The 24,328-nt window shown below is 41.8% G+C and overlaps 1 protein-coding gene across 3 annotated transcripts; it reads right to left on the reverse strand.

The window, feature by feature from the left end:
* Positions 1-498: 498 nt before the first annotated feature.
* Positions 499-6,358, reverse strand: LOC148034801 (pentatricopeptide repeat-containing protein DOT4, chloroplastic-like). Of its 3 annotated transcripts, none has more exons than XM_087679772.1 (3): positions 3,481-6,358; positions 2,735-3,118; positions 499-2,601 (listed from the first exon to the last, which is right to left on the reverse strand). In XM_087679772.1, the coding sequence occupies exon 1, from the start codon at positions 5,927-5,929 to the stop codon at positions 3,713-3,715; it is 2,217 nt and encodes a 738-aa protein (XP_087535898.1). In that variant the 5' UTR covers positions 5,930-6,358; the 3' UTR covers positions 499-2,601; positions 2,735-3,118; positions 3,481-3,712. The 3 variants fall into 3 exon arrangements, with proteins under 3 accessions (XP_087535898.1, XP_087535899.1, XP_087535900.1); XM_087679773.1 differs by lacking the exon at positions 499-2,601 and having other exon boundaries at positions 2,621-3,118; positions 3,481-5,663; positions 5,765-6,358; XM_087679774.1 differs by lacking the exon at positions 499-2,601 and having other exon boundaries at positions 2,621-3,118; positions 3,481-5,182; positions 5,438-6,358.
* Positions 6,359-24,328: the final 17,970 nt, after the last annotated feature.

Raw genomic sequence — 24,328 nt, forward strand, 5'->3', positions numbered from 1 at the left:
GCGCCTCTGCCTAGCCGTCCGTGTATTACTACACCGACAGTCACCGCCACTGCACACTGGAGGTGGCGGGCGCCCGTCACCGTCAATTTATTCTTTATTCTTTTAGTAACAATTTAAATAAAGGAAGGCCCGGTCACACATTGTGACTGTTGGAGTTCCCATTTCTAGTCTCTCCCTTTCTTGCTCTTGCTCTCCCGCTATAGCTCTCGAGTCCAACCTTCGATCCGTCGCTCCCTTTTAGATCTGAGAAATTTAATGGAAAACGGCAATCATCCCCATACAATGCTTGGAAAGGTATCATTTGAATGCTTTGCTAGAAAGAAGCATTGTAGGGGAACTCCACCAAGGGTAGATATTGGATTCACTTCTTAGGCTCATGACAGCAATATACCCTAAGCATATCTTCAATCACTTGATTGACCCTTTTTGTTTGGTCATCAATTTGAGGATGATAGGCCGTACTTGAGTTGTATCCACCTAAAACTGAAGGTAACCCAACAACAAAGTCCATGTTGATAAATTTTCACTTCATCTGAGGAATGTTGAGGGGTTGTAGCTTTCCAAGCATCTTGATATGCTCTGCCTTGATGCGTTGGCAAGACAAACATTCCGTGATATATTTGAGTACATCTCCCTTAAGTCTCTCCCAATGATAGCTCCTCCTGACCATTTAAGAGTCTTGGCATATCCTGGATGACAAAAGAAAGGGGAATCATGTGCTTCCCATAGTATCCATTGTTTAAGTCTTTGGCTCGAAGGAATACATAGTCTTGTCCTGAAGTAGACTAGGCCTTCATAGACAGAGTACTATTGTTATTTAACTTTGAGTTTGAAACTTTGGTCCTTTTCTTTGATCTCCTTTATCATTTTTTGATATTGTGGGTCATGTTTAGAGTCCTTGGCCAATTTGAGGATAGGGTTGCTTGGCATTGACACCATGGTGGCTAGTGACCCGACCGTCGAAGGTTCCTTCATAATAAGAAAGTTGAGGAACACTTTATGACTTAAGGCATCAGCGACCACATTTTCCTTACCAAGTCTATATCTGATCTCAAAGTCATACTCTTGTAGCACCTCGATCCAATGGTGTTGCCTCATGTTGAGGTCAGTCTGGGTGCAGATCCATTTGAGGCTCTTATGGTCCGTGACTAAGAAGAATTTATTGCCGAGCAAGTAGTACCTCCAGAGTACACAGCCTAGTGCAAGTGAGCTCGCATCCGTAACAACTTTGAACTCCTTGCTCAAGTCTAGGAGCTTTAGAATTGGCATTGTCACTAAGCTATATTTGAGTTGGTCGAAGCTTGCTTGTTCAATGGCTGTCCACACTATGGCAACCTGCTTCTTTAGTAGATCTGTGAGGGATGCCGCAACTAAGGCATAGTCTTTGATGAAGATTCTATACCATCCTATTAGACCAAGAAAGCTACACACTTCCTTAATAGTGGTCAATGGGGGCCATTCTTGTACATCTTTAACCTTTGTAAGATCCGTGGAGATTCCCTCTTCTGATACTATGAAGCCTAGATACTCAATCTGTCGTTTAAGGAAGGCATACTTCTTTTTGGCATAAAGCTTGTACATCCTCATGATTTCAAGGACAGCGCGAAGTTGAGACTCATGGTCTTCTTCTTCCTTGGAGTGGACCAAGGTGTTATTAAAGAAAACAAGTACAAACTCATCAAGGTATGGTCTAAAGATATCCTACATTAGCCTATTGAATGTAGCAGGAGCATTGGTTAATCCAAAGGACATTACTGTGAACTCAAAATGACCATATCTAGTGTTGAAAGCTGTCTTTGAAATATCCTCATCCTTGATGCGGATTTGGTAATACCCAGACCTTAAGTCAATTTTTGAGAAGATTTTTACCCCTTGTAGGCGATCGAGTAACTCGTCTATCCTTGGGATAGAATATTTATTCTTGATGGTTACTTGATTCAGCCCTCTATAGTGATGCATAGCCGGAGCCTTCCATCCTTCTTCTTTTGAAACAACACAGGAGCTCCCCATGGCGAACTACTAGGCCGAATGAACCCAAGATCTAAAAGTTGTTTGAGCTGCTCCTTTGATTCAATAGCTTCGGGAATAGACATTTTGTAGGGTCTTTTTGCAACTAGAGCGGTGCCTGGTATGAGTTTGATCTCATGATCAATCCCCCTTGGAGGTGGTAGCTCCATCAAGTCTTCGCGGAACACATTTGCATACTCCTTCAGCCATGAAGGTTCTTCTTCAAAGTCCTTGCTTTGCTCTAGTGTATTCAGCTTGATCAAGTAGATGGGTAAACCCTTCTGCGTTCCCTTAACTATCCATGATGCCTTTGCTAATTGGATTTCGGGTTTACCAACCTCCCCTTGAATTGTGACTAGTTCCCCTTCAAAACTTCGGAAGGAAATTGTGGATCTATACTATGCCCTCTTAGCTTCTTGCTGCTCCAGCCCACCTTTGAGAACGCTTGTATAGGACTGCTCTAAAGAGCCTCTTTATATTTACCTGTAAAATATCGCATATTTATATTTACCTGTAAAATATCGCAGTCTGCTTTTCAAAGTGAACTTGTCCAATACAATGAAGTTGTGCATGGAAGGGATCACTCTTCTGCACCTGATCAAAGCCCAGATTGTCAAGGACACCTTCAACAGCCATATAAACACATAATTTAACAGGGAAACAGACCATTCAGGGGAAAACAAAATCATTCACTCAGATGTAAGTTGATATACTAAAATATACATACATGTGAGAATCACATATGCTTGTAGTCACTATGCTATGCACAAACTGTGCTCCAGGCATGGTGAACCCAGAAAATAAGTAGAAGAAGCCGCCACTTCACAAATCACTGAAGATGATATCATGATATTTGTCACCAACAAGCTTAGTTTACATCTTGAAGGCATCCTTTTCCACACAAGGTTCAAAAAGATATTTTCCTCCCCCTTCAAAGCTTGCTCCCACTTTGTCTTGGCTTTCAATGTCTTCAATTTTATCCACTATCATCTGCAAAATTTATGATACTTTCAAACTTGGGGAGCTATGTAGAGTCATGAATTTGCAGTATCAAGGCGAGCTGCATTGTATCATCACCAATTGCTGCCAAATGATTCCATTGCCACAGCAACTTTACAACAAACTAGGCCTAAAGGATACCTCCAAAACCTGTATTTGGTGAGCATTGCCCCAGACATGCTGGGTACAAGGCAAACCACATGTGAATGAGAATGCATAAGAAATGTCATTAAAGGTCATTCTCTAATGGTCCTGACCATCAAATACTCATTTAAAGGCTGCTAATGATTTCACTCCCAGTCCACCATTAATAAACGCCTTGAAACTACTCAATGAGATGATACTTGCTGATATTCAGCCTTTACCAGAAATTCACATGACCAGGGAGATCAAACTCAGGTAATGCTCAACATTAGGGGCTAGGCCACGAACATTTTCCATGTGTATAAAAAAGTAACAAGGTTGTTTAAAAGCCATCACGACTGCAAGCTGAAAGAATACCTAGCATCAGTAAGACTCTTAAGGCCTCTTTCTTGAATGAGCTAAGAAATTTCAAGCTGAATTCAACATGCCATACTAAGCAAGAAAATCCAGAAATCATTGAAGCAACATCATCTGACTTCTCAGCTTGTTACTTTCTCATCTGACTTTTCACTGAATGTGATGTATCTAAGTGTGTTTTAGCCAGTCGTAACAAGGGACACGATTATGCAACATCGAAAGGATCTGTTTGGGCAACCTGGTTAAATATTTCTACTCCCAGCTGGTCATGAATAAACGTCTTGCAATTAGTCAGCAAAGATGTCAATGAAAGACCATTTGGTGTAAGCGGCATGGTTTTAAGTAAATCTTCAGCCTCAACCAAGTGTCCGGCACGACCCAGAAGATCAACCATGCAACTGTAATGCTGGATATTAGGTGCTAGGCCATGAACCTTTTCCATGCACTCAAGAAAGTAACAACCTTCGTTGAGCAGGCCAGCATGACTACAAGCTGCAAGAATGCCCAAAAACACTGCATCAGTAGGCTTAAGACCTCTTTGTTGCATATCCTCAAAACATTCCCTAGCTGAATTCAAGAGGCCACATTGAGCATATCCAGAAACCATTGCAGCACATGACACACCATCTTGACTTGTCATCTTGCTACACACACTGTGTGCATCTGCCATGCTACCACATTTGGAATACATGTCAATAAGACTGTTCCCAACAGTTGCATCCAAGTAAAGATCACAAACTATTATTTCCCCATGTAGAATCCTGCCCTGTTCTATGGCTCCCAGGCTTCCACATGATTTCACTAAGCATAAAAAAGTAACCCTGTCGGGAATGAGACCATCCCGCCGCATTTCTATGTACAGTTCAAGGACCATAAAACAATGGCCATGCCCTGCATATCCTGCAATTATTGTACTCCATGTCACGACATCTCGAAAGGGTAAACAAAATAAGACTCTACTAGCCTCTTTCAAGTTTTCAAATTTCACATACATATTAACAATACTATTTCCAACTAGCACCTCTGAATCAAGTCCATATCTAAGGACCATATCATGCAGCATCCTGCCTTGTAGCCTTGCTCCAACACTAGCACAAGCTTTCAAGCAACATAATAGCAAGACCTCATTTGGTTTGACGCCCTCCTGCTGCATTTTCTCAAAAGACTCAAGAGCTAAATACCCATATCCATGCTGGGTATATCCAGCAATCATTGCTCCCCATGACACAATATCTCGATCTGTCAAGTCTTCAAACATAGTTTCTGCCTCTATCAGGCTCCCACATCTTGCATACATGTCCACAAGTGTACTCCCAACCAGTGCATCTTCTTCAAAACTGTCCCTCACAAGCTGGTCATGTATCAACCTTCCTTGATGTATGGATCCTACATTGCCGCAAGCCTTCAAAGTGCACATAAAAGTAACTCTGCTTGGTAATATACTCTTTTCCTCCATCCTGCTGTACAATCTGAGGGCGTGAGAGCTATCGCCATTCTGGACATAGCCTGCAATAATTACACCCCATGATACCACATCATGATCGGGCAGTGTTTCAAATAATTTGCATGCCTCATCCAGGTTATCACTCTTTGCATACATATCAACTAGGGTGTTTCCAATGGTTATGTCTGTATCAAGCCCACTTTTAATGATATGATCATGAATAAGTTTGCCCTGTTTCAAAAAATCCGTGTTAGTACTCACTTTTAATATGCTCAAATAAGCAACCCTATCAGGCTTTATGTCATTTTGTTGCATAATTTCCAAAAGTTCCAATGCAAGTAGACCGTCCCCAAGCTCAGCATATGCGGAGATCATCACATTATATGAAACGGAATCTCGAAAAGGCAAACTATCAAACACTTTTTGAGCATCCTCTAATTTTTTACACTTAGTGAACATATAAATCACAGTATTTCCTGTTACAACCTCTGAGTCAAGTTTCCATTTGACAATTTGGGAGAAAACATGTCTACCCTTCTCTAATGCCACAATGTTGGCACACACTTTCAACATGCACAGATATGTGATCCGATCAGGTGCAATGCCATTCTCTTGCATTCTGTCGTAAATCTCGAAAACTGTGCACCATTTCCCAAACATGGCATGAGCTGAGATTATGGTATTCCATGTATACAAACTTGGTTCAACAACCCTGCAAAAAACATCCTCTGCATCTATCAAGCTTCCACAGGTAGCAAACATCCGTATAACATGGTCTCCTAAGACTCTAATCACATCTAACCCACCAATTACCATGAGGTAATAGAGATGCCTTCCAGATGCCAGGTCTTTTTGGTTGATGCACAGCTGCAGACCATGATATATGGCATCTCTAGATATGGATGTAACCTCTGTCTGTTTCCTAAGTTCCAGTGCTTTAAGAGATAAGTTTGGAGGCATGGGTTCTGAGTCATGCATACAAACATCTTAAGCAGCTAAAGGTTGGACACAAACTAATAGCTTTAATTGCAGCATCAGACAAACGACTTTTCTTAGCTAGGTAAGGCTCAGAAGTGTGGTTCTATTTATGATGATTTTCTTAAGATTTGCTTCCTGTCTTGCTGTGTGATCAGCCTCTGCTGCAATTTGCACATTATCGGTAAAAGAGTGACATTGGTGCATACCCACCTGAGTGTCCAGGATACATTGTTTCCCTGCTCATGCTTCCGCCCACGTGCACTATACGTTAAGCTTTAACAAGAGGAATCGATTAAAAACCGATGCTTTGAGATTTACGTTCCAACTGGCTCGCCCAAGTACATCTACCTACATGGCCACACGCAAGCCCAAGTCTTCGATAAGAGAATACCCTGAAGGGTTTGCTGGTTTGCACTAGCTCACTTTGCATCTAAGCCAGCTGTGTTCTAATCGTAGGAACTAGGCGCTCCGTGCCTAGACTCAGCCTGGCGCTTCGCGCCGGGGTGGGCGCGATTTTTGCGGGCGGGAGCGGGTGCTGGACGCGTGGTACCTGTCCTCGTGTTCTCTTTTTTTCCTTGTGGGGGAGGTGGGGGGCTGCCACGTGGCACCCGCCCCCACCTCTCCTTAACTAATAGTAAAGATGACCCAGTTGTCCCGGTTGATGTCTACCTCACCCTAATGGAGTCTTGGCACCTAAAAATTTATCGTATTACAGAAAGAAAGGAAAGAGAAGGTTTTATAGACCAATGTTCAATTGACAACCCCTCTAAACTCCGGCAAGGTTAATATAGACCAATGTTCAATTGACCACCCCCCTAGACTCCACCAAGAGTCCTAGCACACATTTAGTCACTACGTACATTTGAAAGTAAAGGTGACTATAATTGGCCAATTCTTTGCCCAAGGGCCAGGATTTCCTTAAGCCACCTGCCTTCTTGCTCACTTAGATTCCACTTCTTGCTCGCTCCAATTCCATCTCCTAAGCATTTATTGGAAAGTCGAAGATTTTTTTAGGGTGGATGGCAAACATATCCTAAAGCTTTGCACTTACTAGAAAGCAAGCTATCCGCTAACCAAATTGAGGACTTGGAAGAGGAGAGTTAGACATGTTTGGGGCTTACCCCCTTGAAACGCCTTAACCTGATTCTATGGAAACCACTGATGAACAAATTCCCAAAACAACGGAGAGACTTAGTGAATCCAAGAAGATATCATATCTATGTGGCCTTTATGTAAGAAAGAAGGAAATTCTCAAGCATTTACTATGAGCTTGTGTAGAAGTCCATAGGATATATAAGGAACTTTAGTGATGGATAAACAAGGCAAGCTTCCATGCTATAGCAAAAACATTACTATTTGGAAATGGAAGCTCCATGAATGAAGGCTCTTTGCAACTCTTTGGTGCCATAGGAATCATAAGGCCTTTGGAAATACCCCTTGGTGGAAGACTCTAGACTTTTTGCTAGTTAGAAATGAGATTCTTACAGTCATGCAAGGCCTTAGGAAAGTTAGTTCTACCTTTAAAGCCGTGTACAAGGCTCTCAAGTGATGTTAGTTGTCCTCTTTTTGCCAATGCTAACACACACATTGTAGTAGTTATAATGTGTCAGTCATACATGCTATAACCTCTACTTCAAGGGCTTACGCAAGTAGATTTTGCATGTGCATGACCTAGCTCTTAGACACGTCATTAAGGCATTTGGGTGGGTTGCCATTATCAAGGCATCCAAGTGTGTTGCATGAGAAATTTTGTTCAATTTCAAGGATGGACCAATGATTTGTGACGATACCGAGGATACCTAATAAATTTATAACTAAAGAAGCTTTGGAATTCAAAAAATATTCAGTTACAAAAATAGTAAATATTATGCCAATGGGATTGTACCTCTATGAAGTTCTAACTTCTCATAGAGAGAGCGTGTGAGAGAGAGAGAAAGAAAGAGTGAGTGAGCGAGTGAGTGAATGAAGTTCTCATAAAGAGAGAGATAGAAAGAGTGAGTGAGTGAATGAATGCTTAGGAAAATGTGTCCACCATCTTCTTACACAAACACTCTTTAAATAACCATCATTAAAGGTGATTGAGTGTTCTTAAAGTACACCCAACAACCCCTTTTAGTTTCTTATGTGGCATGTGTGAGTGGCCCTAATTGCATGGCCATTTGGATGTCTCTTTTGCAGGTGCCCTTCCATGTGGCCGATCATCACTTAGGCGTGCGTGTAATATTCCCGCTCGAAAATATTACCCAACTTGACTTCCCACACACCGCATAAACCCTATGCAAGGTTATCTTCCGTATGGAAATTGCCAGCAGTTTAATCTGTAACTCGCACGCATGAAAACGGGACCTCCGCATTGGCAAATCAAGGCCAGGGGTTCAAATCCGCAAATTGCGGGTAAACACCCTCTTGGGAGGGGGAAAATGAATCATATTAAGGTAAATTTTTTTCACTTTCCTAAACGGCAACTAGCGTCGAACCCCAAGCAAACTACTTTACGCAGAAACGCCAGGGACGAAGCGGATTCATGCAGCACTTGGTTCAAGGAGAATGGGAAACGAGAGGGATGCAAGGCTCAACCTCTTTGCCCATAAGGCATAGTCCCATTCCGTTCCCCTAAAACAACATAAATCAGGATTCCAGTAACCTAAACCTTAGGTCCATGCCCTTATTGTTCATTTCCTTTTAGAAGAGCTCCTTGCTGTCCATTTCGATTGAGAAAAGTTCCCGGCCAACCAGGACCACCTATCCATAGGACGGACCCATGACCACATCCACCGCACTTTCCTCAAGATTGCTTTAGTTGTCTAATTAGCTACCACATTTAATTGGACATGCATCAAGCAGCTTCCTTAATTAGCCCGTTAGACACTAGTTCCTTCACGTAATCTTAGCACTTGACATAGAAAAACAGTCTCAAACAAGTTCCTTTTCAACAGGTTATCATATTTATCTTTGGAATACATCCATAAAGTCCAGCCCGCAGGCTAATCCATAATCCGCCCGAAGGCTATCTAGCAATCCATAGGGATTACTAATCCAAGATTCTGCCCGTAGACTAGTATGCGGGCCTCGAGATCTAATCCTGAGTCACGTTGGCCCCTTATGCAGGGCCCGGAAGACAAGGGATTTATGGCCAGAGCCCCCCCTGGCACCCAAGCGTCCTCCTGCTCCAAGTAGCGCTCAACGAATAGACCTCACGCAGCGGGTTCGGTCCACATTTTCGGTGCGGCTAACAACCCCCTTGGTTAGGGTCAGGCAGACAGTCGGGGGTAAGTGAAGCTGCCTCTCCCTTCAGGCCTTCAATCTGAAGCATTAAATATCTTTCCGTCCTTTAGTTCCTTGAGCAAACAATGCAAACAGTGCTCCTAAACTGTTACAAGCACAATCATTTCCAGTGGTCGTTTATTTGGCCACTGCTAAGGAGTGAATCCTTCTCTCCGAATGTATCCAACATTCGATCCGAGATCAATTGCGACTTGGCAAGATCCCCAAGGGTTTGTTTGTTTACCCTTTTGTCCTTGGGTCAGGGCCATACCCTATTAACCCAACTTAACCAATACCTTAGGTTTTATTAACAGTAAATCCTTGCGACCATATTGCTCCAAATTATTGATTGATCCTTTGCTTCCAAGCAAGTACCTAACTTCCCTTAACTTGGCAATTTCTCCCAAGAAAGGTGATATAACAGGATGACTACTCATTCTCTTGCAAGTTAAACTTGCGCAAGAACCTGCCAACCTCGTTCCAAGGACTGGCAAAACTCTCTTGTGATCAAACCACAAGACCATGCGACATTGCAATTTGTTGCACAAGTGTCGCATCTATTCCAAGGGATCATTTCACCCATTGAACGGTGTTTTCTGGTCAAGGAATTATGAGTAGACAAGAGGCAGGGTTTAGAGTGTCTTCTTACCCAATCCAATCCTAATTGCACTAGGCCGACAACGATCGGTCCTAGGGATTCCAACTCAATCCGAATTTCAACATTAGAACGAATGATCCTTAGGGTAGAAACCCTAGATCGTTACTTGCATGAGCGTCCTTTTGACCCTACATTCCGTGAATGCGGGTTGGACCTTTGGGTATGAGGGTTTCGACTTGGCAACAAGTGCAAAACTCGGCCAAATCCTTAACGCTAAACCCTAGCTAACGCTTGGGGTATTTATTGTATCGCGATTGAACCATGCCTATACAAATCCCTTGCGGGTTAGGTGATTTAGATAATTCGATCTTGTCTTGCGACAAGGACGAACCATTCCTAGAGATGTTAACTTGATCTAAACGGGAAAACTAGTTGCAACATGTCACAATTTCACGTAAACACGCGATTCATTGCTTCTCCATACCACTAGATTCGCAATAATCCTAACCTTTTTTGTTAAGATCAAAACGCATGATAAATTGCAGAATAACTTCCATTGAACCTACTAGGACTTACATTCAAGAATCATGCCCACAATTTTTTATATTAACTTTTAAAATTTCATGCTTTAATAAACCATGCAGTCTTTCCCTAAATACAACTTTTGATGGTGAATGAAATTTTTGCGTGCAATGAATGTGCAACATGCAATTCTTTCCTAACTACAACGTAGCTAAATGCAATTCATGCCAATTAAAGCTTTAACCTATTCCAAGCACATCCCACATGCAAGTTCATAGAATCATTTCCGTGCTCTACTATTTTCTACGGGTGTTAACGGCTTGCCCTAATGAATCATTACAATGAAGATTTGCCTAAAAATGCGACCTACGCTTAATCTTTCCATGTCTAGTCAAAGGTGCACTTTAATAATTTCAACCTTATAATGATAGGCAATAGGTGTTCTAGGCCGTCACTTTGAAATGCACGACAAGGCAACATACTATTAAGGTCGTAGGATGCATAGACAATTTGCGATCATCACTTTAAAAATATCAATGATCCAATTTCGTGTCATGAATTAGTTCTAGTAATTGTTCAAATAGTCAATTTATTTCCAATTGGATTTAACTAGGCTAGGTGAATTTGACATGCATAGGTGCTTCCTAGTCCATGAAATTAACATGCATAATGCATTACTTTTGCATGGAATCAAAATTAGTAAAAACCTGGGTTTGTGGGTTCGGGGAAATATCCACGTGAATATAGGAGAAGATCCTCTCGCAGGCGCGACTTGCGACTTCTTGGGGGCCGTCGTGGCCGTAATTACGGACTTTCGGTTTGCCTTTACCCTTACGCGATCGATGAGTCTCCTCCAACCTTGGTGAGCAGCTTCAAGATCTTGCCCTTCTCCCTCGTATGCAGGAGATCCCTTCCGAAGTGCGAATCCTTGAGAATATCGGCTTGCGGGATTTGGGCTTATGGGAGGCCTTGCGGGGTTGGAGCTTGGATTGTGGAGATGGGCCTTTTACAAGAGAGCTGCGGGAATGGAGGCTTTATGAGCTTCTTCTTCTTCTTTTAAAACCCGGGATGGCTAGGAATGGACTTATGGAGGCCTTGTGTGAATGGGGTTTAAGGAAGCCCCCTTAGAAGCTTCTTAAAAGAAGCTTCTGGCTATGGTCAGAACCCACGTGGAAGAGGGAGGGGTAATAATGAAGTGAAAAAGAAGACGACGAACTGGTAATTTGACGTGTTGGTGGCGACGTGGACCACGGCCAATAGCACTCAACGATGGTGGCTTCAGCCCGGTGGCGGCGGATTAATGGCAACGGCAGCAGCGGCGATCTTGGCGCCCTCCATGACGGCAGTGGCCCCACAGCAGCACGGCGGTCTCCTGCAGCCTTTTCTCCCCCACATAGTCTTTTTCCTCCTTACCCCCCCCCACAAGGCTAAGGGGGGGTTTATATAGCCCAAGGGGGGAGAGGGGAGCTCCACCACGTGGGCTGTGCATGCAGCCCACGACTCCCACCTAGCCCATCCCTCCCCTCACTCCCTCTCCTCCAGCCATGCATTGGCTGGGGGAGAGGGATAAACATAAAAAAATTTGCCTTAATATTATTCATTTTTCCCCTCCCAAGAGGGTGTTTACCTGCGGTTTGCGGATTTGAACCCCCGCCTTGATTTGCCAATGCGGAGGTCCCGTTTTCATGCGTGCGAGTTACATATTAAACTGCCGGAAATTTCCATACGGAAGATAACCTTGCACAGGGTTTCCGCGGTGTGCGGGAAGTCAAGTTGGGTAATATTTTCGAGCGGGAATATTACAGTGCACCACACCTCCCCCTAGCCTACACGGTAACCTCTGTAATGATGCTCTAGCTCCTTTGTTCTTCTCTTGATATCTCATATAATACATCATCATGAGTATTTTGAATATTTTCTTGCTCTTTATGTGTCTTATTATTGTCATACCATCTTTTTTGTCGTGGTTGCATTATTTGTAAGTTTATTATTTGCCATTATCATCAATGAATGTTGTAATTTCAATTATAAGTACCAAAAATTATTAATGGGATCACCCTATCTCTTCACCCAAAAGTAGCATACAAGGGAGCCACCTAGTTGTTGGTTTCAATCCTTAGAACTTTTACAACTCACGCACCCAATTGGGCTACTACTTGTGTTAGTTTGGAGTGTCAAGTTTGTTGTTCAAACAAGAATACATTTGTTAATAGTGAAATCTATTATAGTAACACTTTTATGTGCTAGAAAGCTTCTAAGTTTTAGTTATTCTACTATATGCATTCTGTATTTTGTGTTAGAGTTTGAAGTTGGTGCAAACAAAATGACATTGTTGTCTCTTTAAGTTATGTCGCAAAGTTGAAAAATGGACATTGTGTATAGAAGAAACTCATTGATAATGTGAAACAACTTAAGAAATATCAACTTTTTAGTTGTGTGGAATTTGCAAAGCTAATTGGAAACTTAAATTATATTAAAAGCATCAAGCAATAGTGATTTCTATAGTGAGAAACACTCATGTGCTGGAAAGCTTGTAGTTTATTATTATTATTTATTATTATTATATTATATATTTCTTGTGATAGAGTTTGAAGTTAGTAGTTTCAAGATGCATTTTATTGCTGTAGAGGCTTTCAAACTTTTTAGTCAAGCATGGATACTTTGTCCTTATGTTTGTTTATAAATGTCTTGAAGAAAAGTGTTGCAAAAAAGGACCTTTCTTAGGGCAAGCATGTCCATGCTCTTACTTTTTCATTTGTATATGAAGCACACATCTCTAGCCAACCAAATACTCTGTATATATTCTACCCAAGGAAGGTTGAAAGACATTATTGTCATGCTTGCAAAAGTTCTTATGCCAAGCACATATATGTAGTTTTTTAGCACTTTGAGCATGGGTAGCCTAGGGGGGCACTAAAATTCAATCACTAGATGCATTTTTAAACTATGGAGCTAGATAGCCATATGTAAGTTGCACCACCTAAAAGTATAGGTTGCTAAAGTATCATATATTACCACTTGCAAATACCATGACTGAGTCTTGTGATGACATGCGACATGTTTTACGAAAGCTTGGCATGGACTACAACAGCATCCATGCATGTGTCAATGATTATGTACTATTTCGAGGAGAATATGAGACTATGGAGACATGTCCAAAGTGTGGTGTTCACAGGTATCGACAGGGCTTGCAAGGGCAAACCATCCCTCAAAAAGTTCTTAGACGCTTTTTGCTTATCCCTTGTATACATCACATGTTTTGTACGTCATCCGACATGGCGAACTTGACAACGTGGCATGGACAGAATAGATCCATAGATGGAGTCCAACGAATATCAGTGGATTTATGCGCATGGAGTCACATTGACTCTACCTTTCCAAGCTTTGCCCGAGAAACAAGGAATCTTCGGCTCGGTCTTGCTATGGATAGCGTGAACCCATTCAGTATGCGCTCAACTTCTTACAATGTGTGTCTTGTAGACTACAACATCCCTCCATGGCTTTCTACGAAGAAAGGACATCTTATTCTTAGCTTGCTCGTTCCTGGCCTCTACAAAGTCAAGAATATGGACGTGTATCTTCGTCCATTAGTCGATGAGCTTAAGATTTTGTGGGAGGAGGGGGTCGCCGTGGAAGATATGAGCAAGTGCAATGGTCGACGATCTGCCAACATACGAGCCATTGTCATGTGGACCATGCATGACTTTTCGGGATTCGGGGTGTGCTAAGATAAGTAGGCTTCCGTTCTTGTTGGTAATATCTATCATAGCTCATTCAAGTTTGTGTTCACTGGATAGAGGTGTTGGGATAGGTTTGGTTACCTCATGTTATCATGCATGTCCATTGTGTGGGCCATAGTTAGACTCTCGAAGGTCACGAACCATGAAGATGATGGTATATCAAGGACACACTGCTTTCTTGCCGAAGGGTCATGAATTGAGGGAAGGTTTTCTTGGACGACCTCCAACACGAATGAACGCCCAAAGTTGGTACAAGCTCAAAATGGTCCACATGGAGTCGCATCCAAATGGAATGCGATGGTTCTCAGTTTTTTACGAGTTGTCGTATTGGACCCACTTACATATCAACCACTTGTTGGATCCCATGTATATTTTTAAGAATATGGGCAGCTTACTATGGGACCACATCACATGAAAGAGAGACACTACATGGGCAGAAATGGATTTGAAGGAGTAGGCAGGATGGAGGCGCTTTGGCCGCAGTCAAGTACTAATGGTCGCTTGCAACTACCCCGCGCTCCTTGGGTTTTGTTCACTAAAGAAGAGTGCATTGTGAAGCAAATTATCAAGTCTATCCGCACTTCGATGGGTATGATGCGTTCTCTTAGGTCCACGTTTTCTAAAGACGACCAATTATCAGGGCTAAAATCCCATGCTTGGCATAAGATATGTCAGGTTTGTACTACGAATGTAAGTGACCTGCATATTTTGCTATTTGGAGTCTAGTTATTGTTCATAATGCTTCTTCATTTGTGGTATTTTGTACTACCGATTGCGATCACAAGATGCCTTACTCTAGAAATATGCGGGGTGATTTATAGGTTGTTAAATTTAGTGCAATGGATCTCACAAAAAAAGAGATCAAGACATCCTCTATTGAATCCGCAAGGTGGGGAGCAGCGGAGACTGTTTGTCTCTTTGAGAAGTACCTATCCACCACCAAGCTCACGATACAAACCCACCTCCTGGTGCATCTTGTAGAGGAAGTGGAGATTGCGAGACCTATCCATATGCGATGGATGTTCTTCTTGGAGCAATTCATGAAAACCTTGAAAGGCTTTGTACGACAACGAACTCGGCCAGAAGATAGCATGGCTGAAGGTTGGTTGGTGTCTGAGGCATTAGTGTATATTTCACAAGGGCACCAACAATGAAATTAGACAATATTATGTCAAGAATCGCGTGGTGGAGGGGGTTGCTCAAGATGCTGCGCCGAACACACACAGAATGCACAAGGAGAAGCTCACTCAAGAGACAAGAAGAGAGATGGAGGCCAAAACGTTTTCTTACTGGTTTCTTCTTCTTCTTCCACACACTTTTCAATGTACTCAAAGTATACATAAGATACAACATAAAAGGAAAGTGGCCTACTAAGTCAAACAATGCATAACCGACTACACTAGTCGACTGGCGCTATAACTATGCCAGCTGTAAATAGGTGTAACAACCTGAATATAATAAGTAATGAGTCAGTGGCCATGTGAGAGTCATAATGACCACCGACGTGCTAAGTGTAGACGTGTGAACCCATCTAACCAGGCGGTCCATCATCAATGTCCGCATGTGTTGAGCTTGTCATCTCAACACTCCCCCTCAAGCTCAACTGCATCTCTGCAACTCCAAGTAAGCTTCGAAAATTTTGAAGCTTCTCTGTATCCAATGCCTTCGTGAAGATGTCAGGTATCTGATCCTGTGTGCTGACATACACCAAGTCAATCTCACCTGCTAGTACCTTCTCTCTCACAAAGTGGTAGTGTACCTCAATATGTTTTGTCCTGGCATGGAACACAGGGTTCCTAGCCAACTGTATACTACTCATGTTGTCACAATAAATGACAACTGAACCTTCCACCTGCACATCCAAATCAGCCAATAGCTTTTGCAGCCATACTACCTCACATGCTGCAACAGCAGCACCTCTATACTCAGCCTCTGTACTCGACAAAGCAACTGTAGATTGCTTTTTGCTGCTCCATGCAACTGCTGCACTACCAAGAGAGAACATGTATCCACTGGTAGATCTTCTATCAGACATACTACCAGCCCAATCTGCATCTGTGTATCCAAACACCTGTACATCTGTACCTGCTTCATAGAAAAGTCCATAATGTAATGTGGACTTCACATATCTCAATATGCGTCTGACTGCATCCAAATGTGGCTTTCTAGGTACTTGCATAAACTGACTCACAAGACCAACAGCGTAGCTCAAGTCTGGCCTTGTAATGGTCATGTAGATCAAACTCCCCACTATCCTCCTGAACATAGTAGGGTCTTCTATCTCATCCCCAACATCAGCACTCAGCTTTACATTCTGCTCCAACGGGACTGAAAGTGGTTTGCATGCAGTCATACCATACTTGGACAACATATCCAAACCATACTGTCTTTGGGACAGCCATATACCATCATCACATCTGATCACCTCAATGCCAAGGAAGTACCTTAGCTCACCTAAATCCTTCATCTCAAACTTCATCTTCAAATAGCCCTTAACTTCAGCAATTCCACTATCACTGTCACCTGTAATAATCAAGTCATCCACATAGATGACTATGATGACCAAACCTGCATCTCCCTTTCTCACATAAAGTGAGTGATCAGCATCAGAAACATAAAAGCCAATATTGACAAGATACTCTCTAATCTTGTCAGACCATGCTCTAGGTGCTTGCTTGAGCCCATAGAGTGCCTTCTTCAACCTGCACACATACGTGGGATGCTCTAAATCTTCATAACCTGCTGGCTGATCCATAAACACTTCTTGCAAATCACCATGCAAGAAGGCATTCTTTACATCCATTTGCTGCAACCTCCAACCTTTGGCTGCTGCCAAAGCAATCACACATCTGACAGTTGCCATCCTAGCAACTGGACTGAAGGTTTCATCATAATCTATGCCATATGTCTGGGCATAGCCTTTTGCAACCAGCCTAGCTTTGTACCTGCTAATAGAACCATCTGCATTGTGCTTAATCTTATAAACCCACTTACATCCAATAGCTTTCTTTCCCTTTGGCAATGATACTAGATCCCAAGTCTTATTGGCCTCTAATGCAGCCATCTCCTCATCCATTGCTGCATCCCAATGAGCATGACCAACAGCCTCCTCAAAACATGTGGGCTCAACATCCTCAACTAGTTTCACCATATAAGCATAATGGTGAGCTGCATAACCTTCAAAACCAAATCTTTTAACAGGGTATCTCACCCTGCTAGACCTGCGTACCACTGGATCACTCAATGGAGTCTTTGCATTAACATGTGCTCTCTGCACACCTGGAGTCCTCACTGAAGGAATGCCAAGCTCATCATCCAAGCTCTCTGAGCCACTAGAGTCTCCATCAAGAACTGCATCAATGCCTTCTGACACTTTATTCTTTCCTTTGTCTTTACCTGTAGTGCTACTAGATGCACTCGAAGATGTAGAGGTACTCCTTAGTCTCCCAGACCAAGGACTACCAGATGATGTCTCTGGTCCACTAAGAGTCCGTGATTCTTGCCTTTCAGCCTGCACATGAGTGTCATGATCAACATCCAATGCATCACCACTAGATGCATACCAACTGCTCATTTCATCAAAGATGACATCCCTGCTCACTCTGAACTTACATGTGACAGGGTTGTAACAGCGATACCCTTTCTGCTCTAAAGAGTATCCAATAAAGACACACTTTTCAGCTTTTGGATCTAGTTTCTTCCGCAACTCATCTGGCACATGAACATACGCAATGCAGCCAAATACTTTCAAGTGTGAAACATCAGGCTTCTTACCTGTAAAACATTCTTCGGGAGTCATACCATGAACTGCAGCTGTGGGAGTTCTGTTCATAATATAAACAGCAGTATGAACAGCCTCAGACCAAAAATGCTTAGGCATATTCTTTTCAGCCATCAAGGCGTGTGCAACTTCTGCAATATGCCTGTTTTTCCTTTCTGCAACCCCATTTTGCTGTGGGGTATACCTGCATGTGAACTGTCTCTTTATCCCATGAGACCTCAGAAAATCACTGAACTCATTGGAGAGGTACTCTCCCCCTCCATCTGACCTCAAGCACTTTACTTTCAAGCCTGTTTCTCTTTCAATTGCAGCCTTGAAAGTTCTAAAGTGCTCAAAAGCTTCACTCTTTTCCTTCATAAAATATACCCACAGCTTTCTAGAACAATCATCAATGAATGTGACAAAGTATGAACTGCCTCCAAGAGATACATTTTGTGTAGGCCCCCAAATGTCTGTATGCACAATATCAAGGATATTTATGCTTACATCTCTGTCATGTGAAAAGGGTTGTCTTGCCTGCTTACCAAACTGACATGCTTCACATACCTTCTGAAATTCTGCAACTTTAAAAGTAGGCAAACCTGTAACCAACCCTTTGGACTGCATTAATTTCAGCCTTTGTACATTTGCATGTCCAATGCGTTTGTGCCAAATTTCAATGTCTGCAACAACACCTTTTCCTTTGGCATACATAGCAGCATTCATAGTAGGAATTCCAGCATCTAGAGTGAACATACGTCCAACTCTACTTCCCTTTGCTACCAACCTGCACTTATCATTGAAGTCTTCTACAAAGCAGCCCTTTGCATTAAATCTGACTTGCAGCCCTTGCTCTATCATTTGACCGACTGACACCAAGTTCTTTGTAATAGATGGCACATGCAATACATCTGAAAGACTCTTTGTCTTACCATCATGCAAGGACAAGGGAATTTTTCCAATGTGTGAAATTGGGTGGCATGAGTCATCACCCGTCTGCACATAACCTGCATTCTGCAAATCCTGCATCTCTCCAAACCATTCTGCATGGCTGGTCATATGATTGGATGCACCTGAATCAACATACCAAACATCTTCATGTGTTCCCTTTCCTGTAACATCATTCACCATATGCTGCATAACGAACAAACATTCATTTTTGTCTTCATTCTGTCGTGAAGACGATGCATAGTTTCCTTGCTGCAACTTACCACTGCGGATATCATCTCTCTTAGCATAACATTGGGCTGCAATATGACCTGTTTTGCCACAGTAGTGGCACACAATACCAGAGTTGTTAGAACCTCTGTTCTGCCATCCACCTCTTCCTCTAAAGCTCCCCCTGCCTCTAAAGTTACCACGACCTCCTGAAACCTGCATATCGCCAAATTGCTGATTCAATCTGTTTTGCTGGTTGTCACTACCACGTCCTGTACCACGGCCTCTTGAAGAGAACCTGCCACGTCCCCTTCCAGAACTGGAGTAGAAAGCTTGGACCTGTTCACCACTTCTTTCAGATGTCTCACTCTGCATGTTGATCTCTTCAGTGATCATAAGGGAGACCAATTCATCGAAATCTGGAAATGGCTTTCTGACATATACGGAAGTTACAAAAGACTTCCAAGCCTTTTCATTGTTAAGTCCACCCAAGGTAGACGACACCAAATCATCATCATCAGGCATTGCATCAATCGCTGCCAATGCATCTGCAATGCTTCTTACCTTCAGTGCATACTCATTGATAGACATCTTCCCTTTCTTTAATGTATTCAACTCTTGCTTGAGTTGAATCTTTCGTGCCTTCGTATTTATAGAAAACATACTTTCAAGTATGGTCCAAGCTGCATATGAATTCTCTGCATTTCTAATGTGTCCCAGCATATTATTGTCAATTACTGCAGACAACCAATACATGACCTTTTTATCCTTTGCATTCCATTCTTTCCGTGCCTTTGTCTCTTCTGCAGTTGGAGGATCACTCATCTCCGGCTCCTTTTCTTCACCTGAAACGAACTCATAGAGGCCTTTTCCAATAAGGAAGTTCGTGACACGGAACTTCCATGAAGGGTAGTTGTTCTTGTCGAGCTTCTCAATGATGGGGCTTCCACTGTTCTCTGCCATTATCACAAAATTAATACCAAACAGCAAGCAAATCTTCTGCAACCCTTGACCTGTAGTGCACAGCAATACACCAGACAGTCTTTTTCACTGTCTGCTCAACAATACATGCAATCTGCAACCAGTTTACAGATAAACCTTGTGTTTACTCACTGGTAAACACCTTTGAACTTACAGATCTGAAATCTGTAACCTGCGCACCCACGTTCGGTCAATACAGTCGAAGTCACAGCGTACCCTGAAACTGCTGTCTGCAACCTTGTGACTCTAAAACGGGCCCTGAAACGGCCTCAGATGCCCAAAATAACTACGGATAAGCCCTAAAGGGCTTGTCTGCAGAATACACAGCGCTCTTCGCGCACACCAAATCTCACTGCAATCTGAGATTTTTGCTCTGCCCTGCTTCCGGTGCCTCCATAGGCACTATCCAAGAAAAAAAGTTGAAGGATGGGAGAGCTTCTTACCCGTGGCTTGCTTGCTCGAACCTTGCTTCTTCTCCTTTGCTTCAACCTTCGAAATCAGCCTCTCTCAATGGCACGGCTCTGATACCATGTCAAGAATCGCGTGGTGGAGGGGGTTGCTCAAGATGCTGCGCCGAACACACACAGAATGCACAAGGAGAAGCTCACTCAAGAGACAAGAAGAGAGATGGAGGCCAAAACGTTTTCTTGCTGGTTTCTTCTTCTTCTTCCACACACTTTTCAATGTACTCAAAGTATACATAAGATACAATATAAAAGGAAAGTGGCCTACTAAGTCAAACAATGCATAACCGACTACACTAGTCGACTGGCGCTATAACTATGCCAGCTGTAAATAGGTGTAACAACCTGAATATAATAAGTAATGAGTCAGTGGCCATGTGAGAGTCATAATGACCACCGACGTGCTAAGTGTAGACGTGTGAACCCATCTAACCAGGCGGTCTATCATCAATGTCCGCATGTGTTGAGCTTGTCATCTCAACATAGTATGCTATGGTCGTTGAAGGACGATGATAGATTGATCGGAGATGTAGTGGTTGGAAATGGAATAGAAAAAACGATGGATGTTGCAGTGGAGGAGAAAGTGAATCATTTTTGTATGTTGCACCATTCATCCATGGAGACGTGGCTCTCTAGGTATGAGCAAGCTAGGAAAGATCGGGAAGAAGCACGATCCGAATTCGACGTAGTACGTGCCATCGATCGATTTGATATCCCGAGGGCATGAAGGAGATGCCGCAGTTTATGTCAATGCGATGGTTGCATGGGGCTTTGATCGCATCATCTCGCGAAGGGACGGAGGTCTCAACTGAGGAGTAGGAAATCTCGAGGGGATGTAGTCCAAGGCCTTTCAAAAGATCCATCTTGACCTCGTAGGCATTAAGCTATTCCTAGAACAACCAAGGAACTATGACCATTTCCCCCTTGCCTTCTTGGTGTCTCCTAGGTAAACAATAGTCCCTATGGAGAGACCTCTCACGTCTAGTGCTAGTCCTAGCATCCTAACAAGTGAACTAGCTCTTTGTTGAAGGGCTAGCATAACTAACCTTGGGGGAGGTCTAGTGTGCACATTCCAAATTTAACCTATGTTAGATAAATTATTCCCTAATATCCATAAACAACTCAAACATTCCTTTCAATACGATAAGTAATATGATCAATATACTTGTGCATAAGTGTACTTCTAAGCCCTTAGCTTACAAGCATAGGTTCTTCTTGCTTTAAGTCATGGTTTTGATCTTAGGCCTTGTGCTTTGCCAATGAGATGCCTTTAATTGGTCTATCTCAAATCCCAAACCTAAGCAACAATGAGATAATGCTTCCATAAAGGGCTTCCTTCTTCAAAAATTTCAAATTATCTTTTGGTTTCAATTCATTGAGCTTTGTTTTTCTATCCAAGAATGAAATTCTCATCAAGATGTTTTGTTAGAAAAAATTCTAGCAAAGAGTCAGTGTTTTTCTAAGCAAGATGTGTTCAATTAGGAAATAAAAAAGGGTACTAATGGCACACTTAGGTTTGAAAGGACCCATATCAAAAGGGTGCTTGAAGAAAGACCAACATATGGACAAAAAATGACAACACCCAGCATTAGATCGAGTGAGCCAATAATTAGACAAGGATTAATGATTGTGCTAAAAATATAAAGATAAAAAATTAGGCAACCATTAGAGGGACCTTAAATGCTTGGTACTACCATATATCAAGTCTTAGCATTATAAGAGGTCTCCACATATTGAAAGATGTGAAAATTGAGCATAATGACTAAGATTCACTCCAAAATTGAAGCAAAACATTGATTAGGAATTGTATGAAGAACAAAATATTTAAAGATACAATTTATACAAATTGAAACACTACTCACACTCTTTTCCAAAGTTATCTCAAAACTCTTACCATTTGCTTGTAATTGAGACCTTACAACTTTGAGCACCATGGATCATTAGTGGCACCTTATGAGGATAGGGACATTGAGCATACCTAATAATATCTAGAACTAAAGCATTGAACATGTGAATCCAAGCATATATGACATCTAGTTTTAGGTGAGATATTTCTAGGTATTGGTTGAGATATTTGTCTAAGTATCCACTAAGCCCACAATTACCTGCCTATCCATCTTTTCCCTTTCCCCAATTACTATATGAACAAGGGTAGGGGTAGCACAAAAAGACATCAGTCTTGCAAAAGACTCCCTACTAATTACAATAAAGCTACCCTCTATTTCCCTCTCTTTTATAGTCACGTGAAAGCCCTACTGAAATCCTATGATCTCTTCCCTCTCTTCCCCCCACAGTACATGGACTCTATTCCATGGATCCCAATAGACATAGACATGTTATATAGGCTCCCATAGATGATGACGTGGTAGCTAGTGTTAAAGCTCAACTTGAATTGAAGCACATCCCAAAGTTATCCCTAAACCCATTCAACCCAATGAATGGATCATTGCATGGTAACCCAAAGTTGTAGTTCTATCTTGAAACAACAATGGTTGGTCCATAGAAGATAAGCAGGTTTGGTGAAGGAAAAAAAGATTATTTTTAAATATTTAATTTTTATATAATAATTTTATAAATCCTTTAGTTAGCTTATCTTGTTGCTCATATGCACTTCGATGCAATTAAGGAAAGAAGCTCAAGATGCCAGAAGAGCATGTAGGATGAGCCATTTGCTTCATAAATTGTATACGGCTAGATTTTACTTAAATTTACTATTAGAAAACATTGAAACATACTAGAATTATGATTTTATTTTTAGGAAACAATACAAAAATCAATGAAGGGATAGACTCCATGTATCACATATCTTAAAAAGCGTGTTTAAAAAATGTTGCCATGGTTATATATGTTTTTGGACTTGAGAATGATAAGATACATATCTTATGGTTCCATACTTGTCTGAGCCAGTAAATTTAATGTTGACTACAAATGGAATGTGATCACGTATAATTCAAGCTTGGGGGATTGGAAGGCCCTATCCTAGATTGGATAGTATCTTTCTATGGAAAGAAACTTTTATACCACTATATGATTACTATTATGAAATAAAGTATTCGATTTTAGATTTATACTATATACTAAAGATTGAGTTTAACAAACCTTGTTTAATGAAATAATAAAAGGAAGCTACTTTTATGTGTCCAAATAGCATGGTAATATGCTCTGCTAATTAGAATACTAAATCAAACCCAATCGTGGAAAGTAGGAGCCTTTGATCCCAAGTGCCTATGGCTAGGTGGGCCTAATAAGTTAGGTAACTTTTGAACACTAGGTAGAGTTGATTAGATCATGATCCCTTGTCACGAAATTGCATGGTGGGGGGACTTGCTTGAGTTGTTGCACCAAACACATATCATATGCGCAAGATGAAGCTCACTCAAAAACACAAGAAGAGAAATGGAGGCCAAAATATTTCTTTGTTGGTTTCTTCTTCTTCTTTCTCACACAATACAACATAAAGGAAAGTGGCCTACTAAGTTAAATAGTGCATAAATGACTATACTAATCGACTGATACTATAACTATGCTAGTTGTAGGTAGATGCAACAAACTAAATATAATAAGTGATAAGCCAATGGCCATGTGAGGATCATAATGACCACCAACCTGCTAGTGTGTAGATGTGCAGACCCATCTAACTAGGTAGTCCATCATCAATGTCCGCACATGTTGAGCTTGCTATCTCAACACTTTCCCTCAAGCTCAATTGTATCTTTGCAACTGTAAGTAAGCTTCAAAATTTTCAAAGCTTCATTGTATCCAATGCCTTTGTGAAAATGTTAGCTATCTGATTCTGTGTGTTGACATATACCAAATCAATCTCTCCTGCACATACCTTCTCTCTCACAAAGTGGTAATGCACCTAAATGTGTTTTGTCCTACTATGAATCACTGGGTTTCTATCTAGCTATA

Source organism: Lygodium microphyllum, chromosome 6 (genome assembly GCF_053477565.2).
Source record: "Lygodium microphyllum isolate KBCC chromosome 6, Lygodium_microphyllum_v1.1.10, whole genome shotgun sequence".
Classification (NCBI taxonomy): Eukaryota; Viridiplantae; Streptophyta; class Polypodiopsida; order Schizaeales; family Lygodiaceae; genus Lygodium; species Lygodium microphyllum.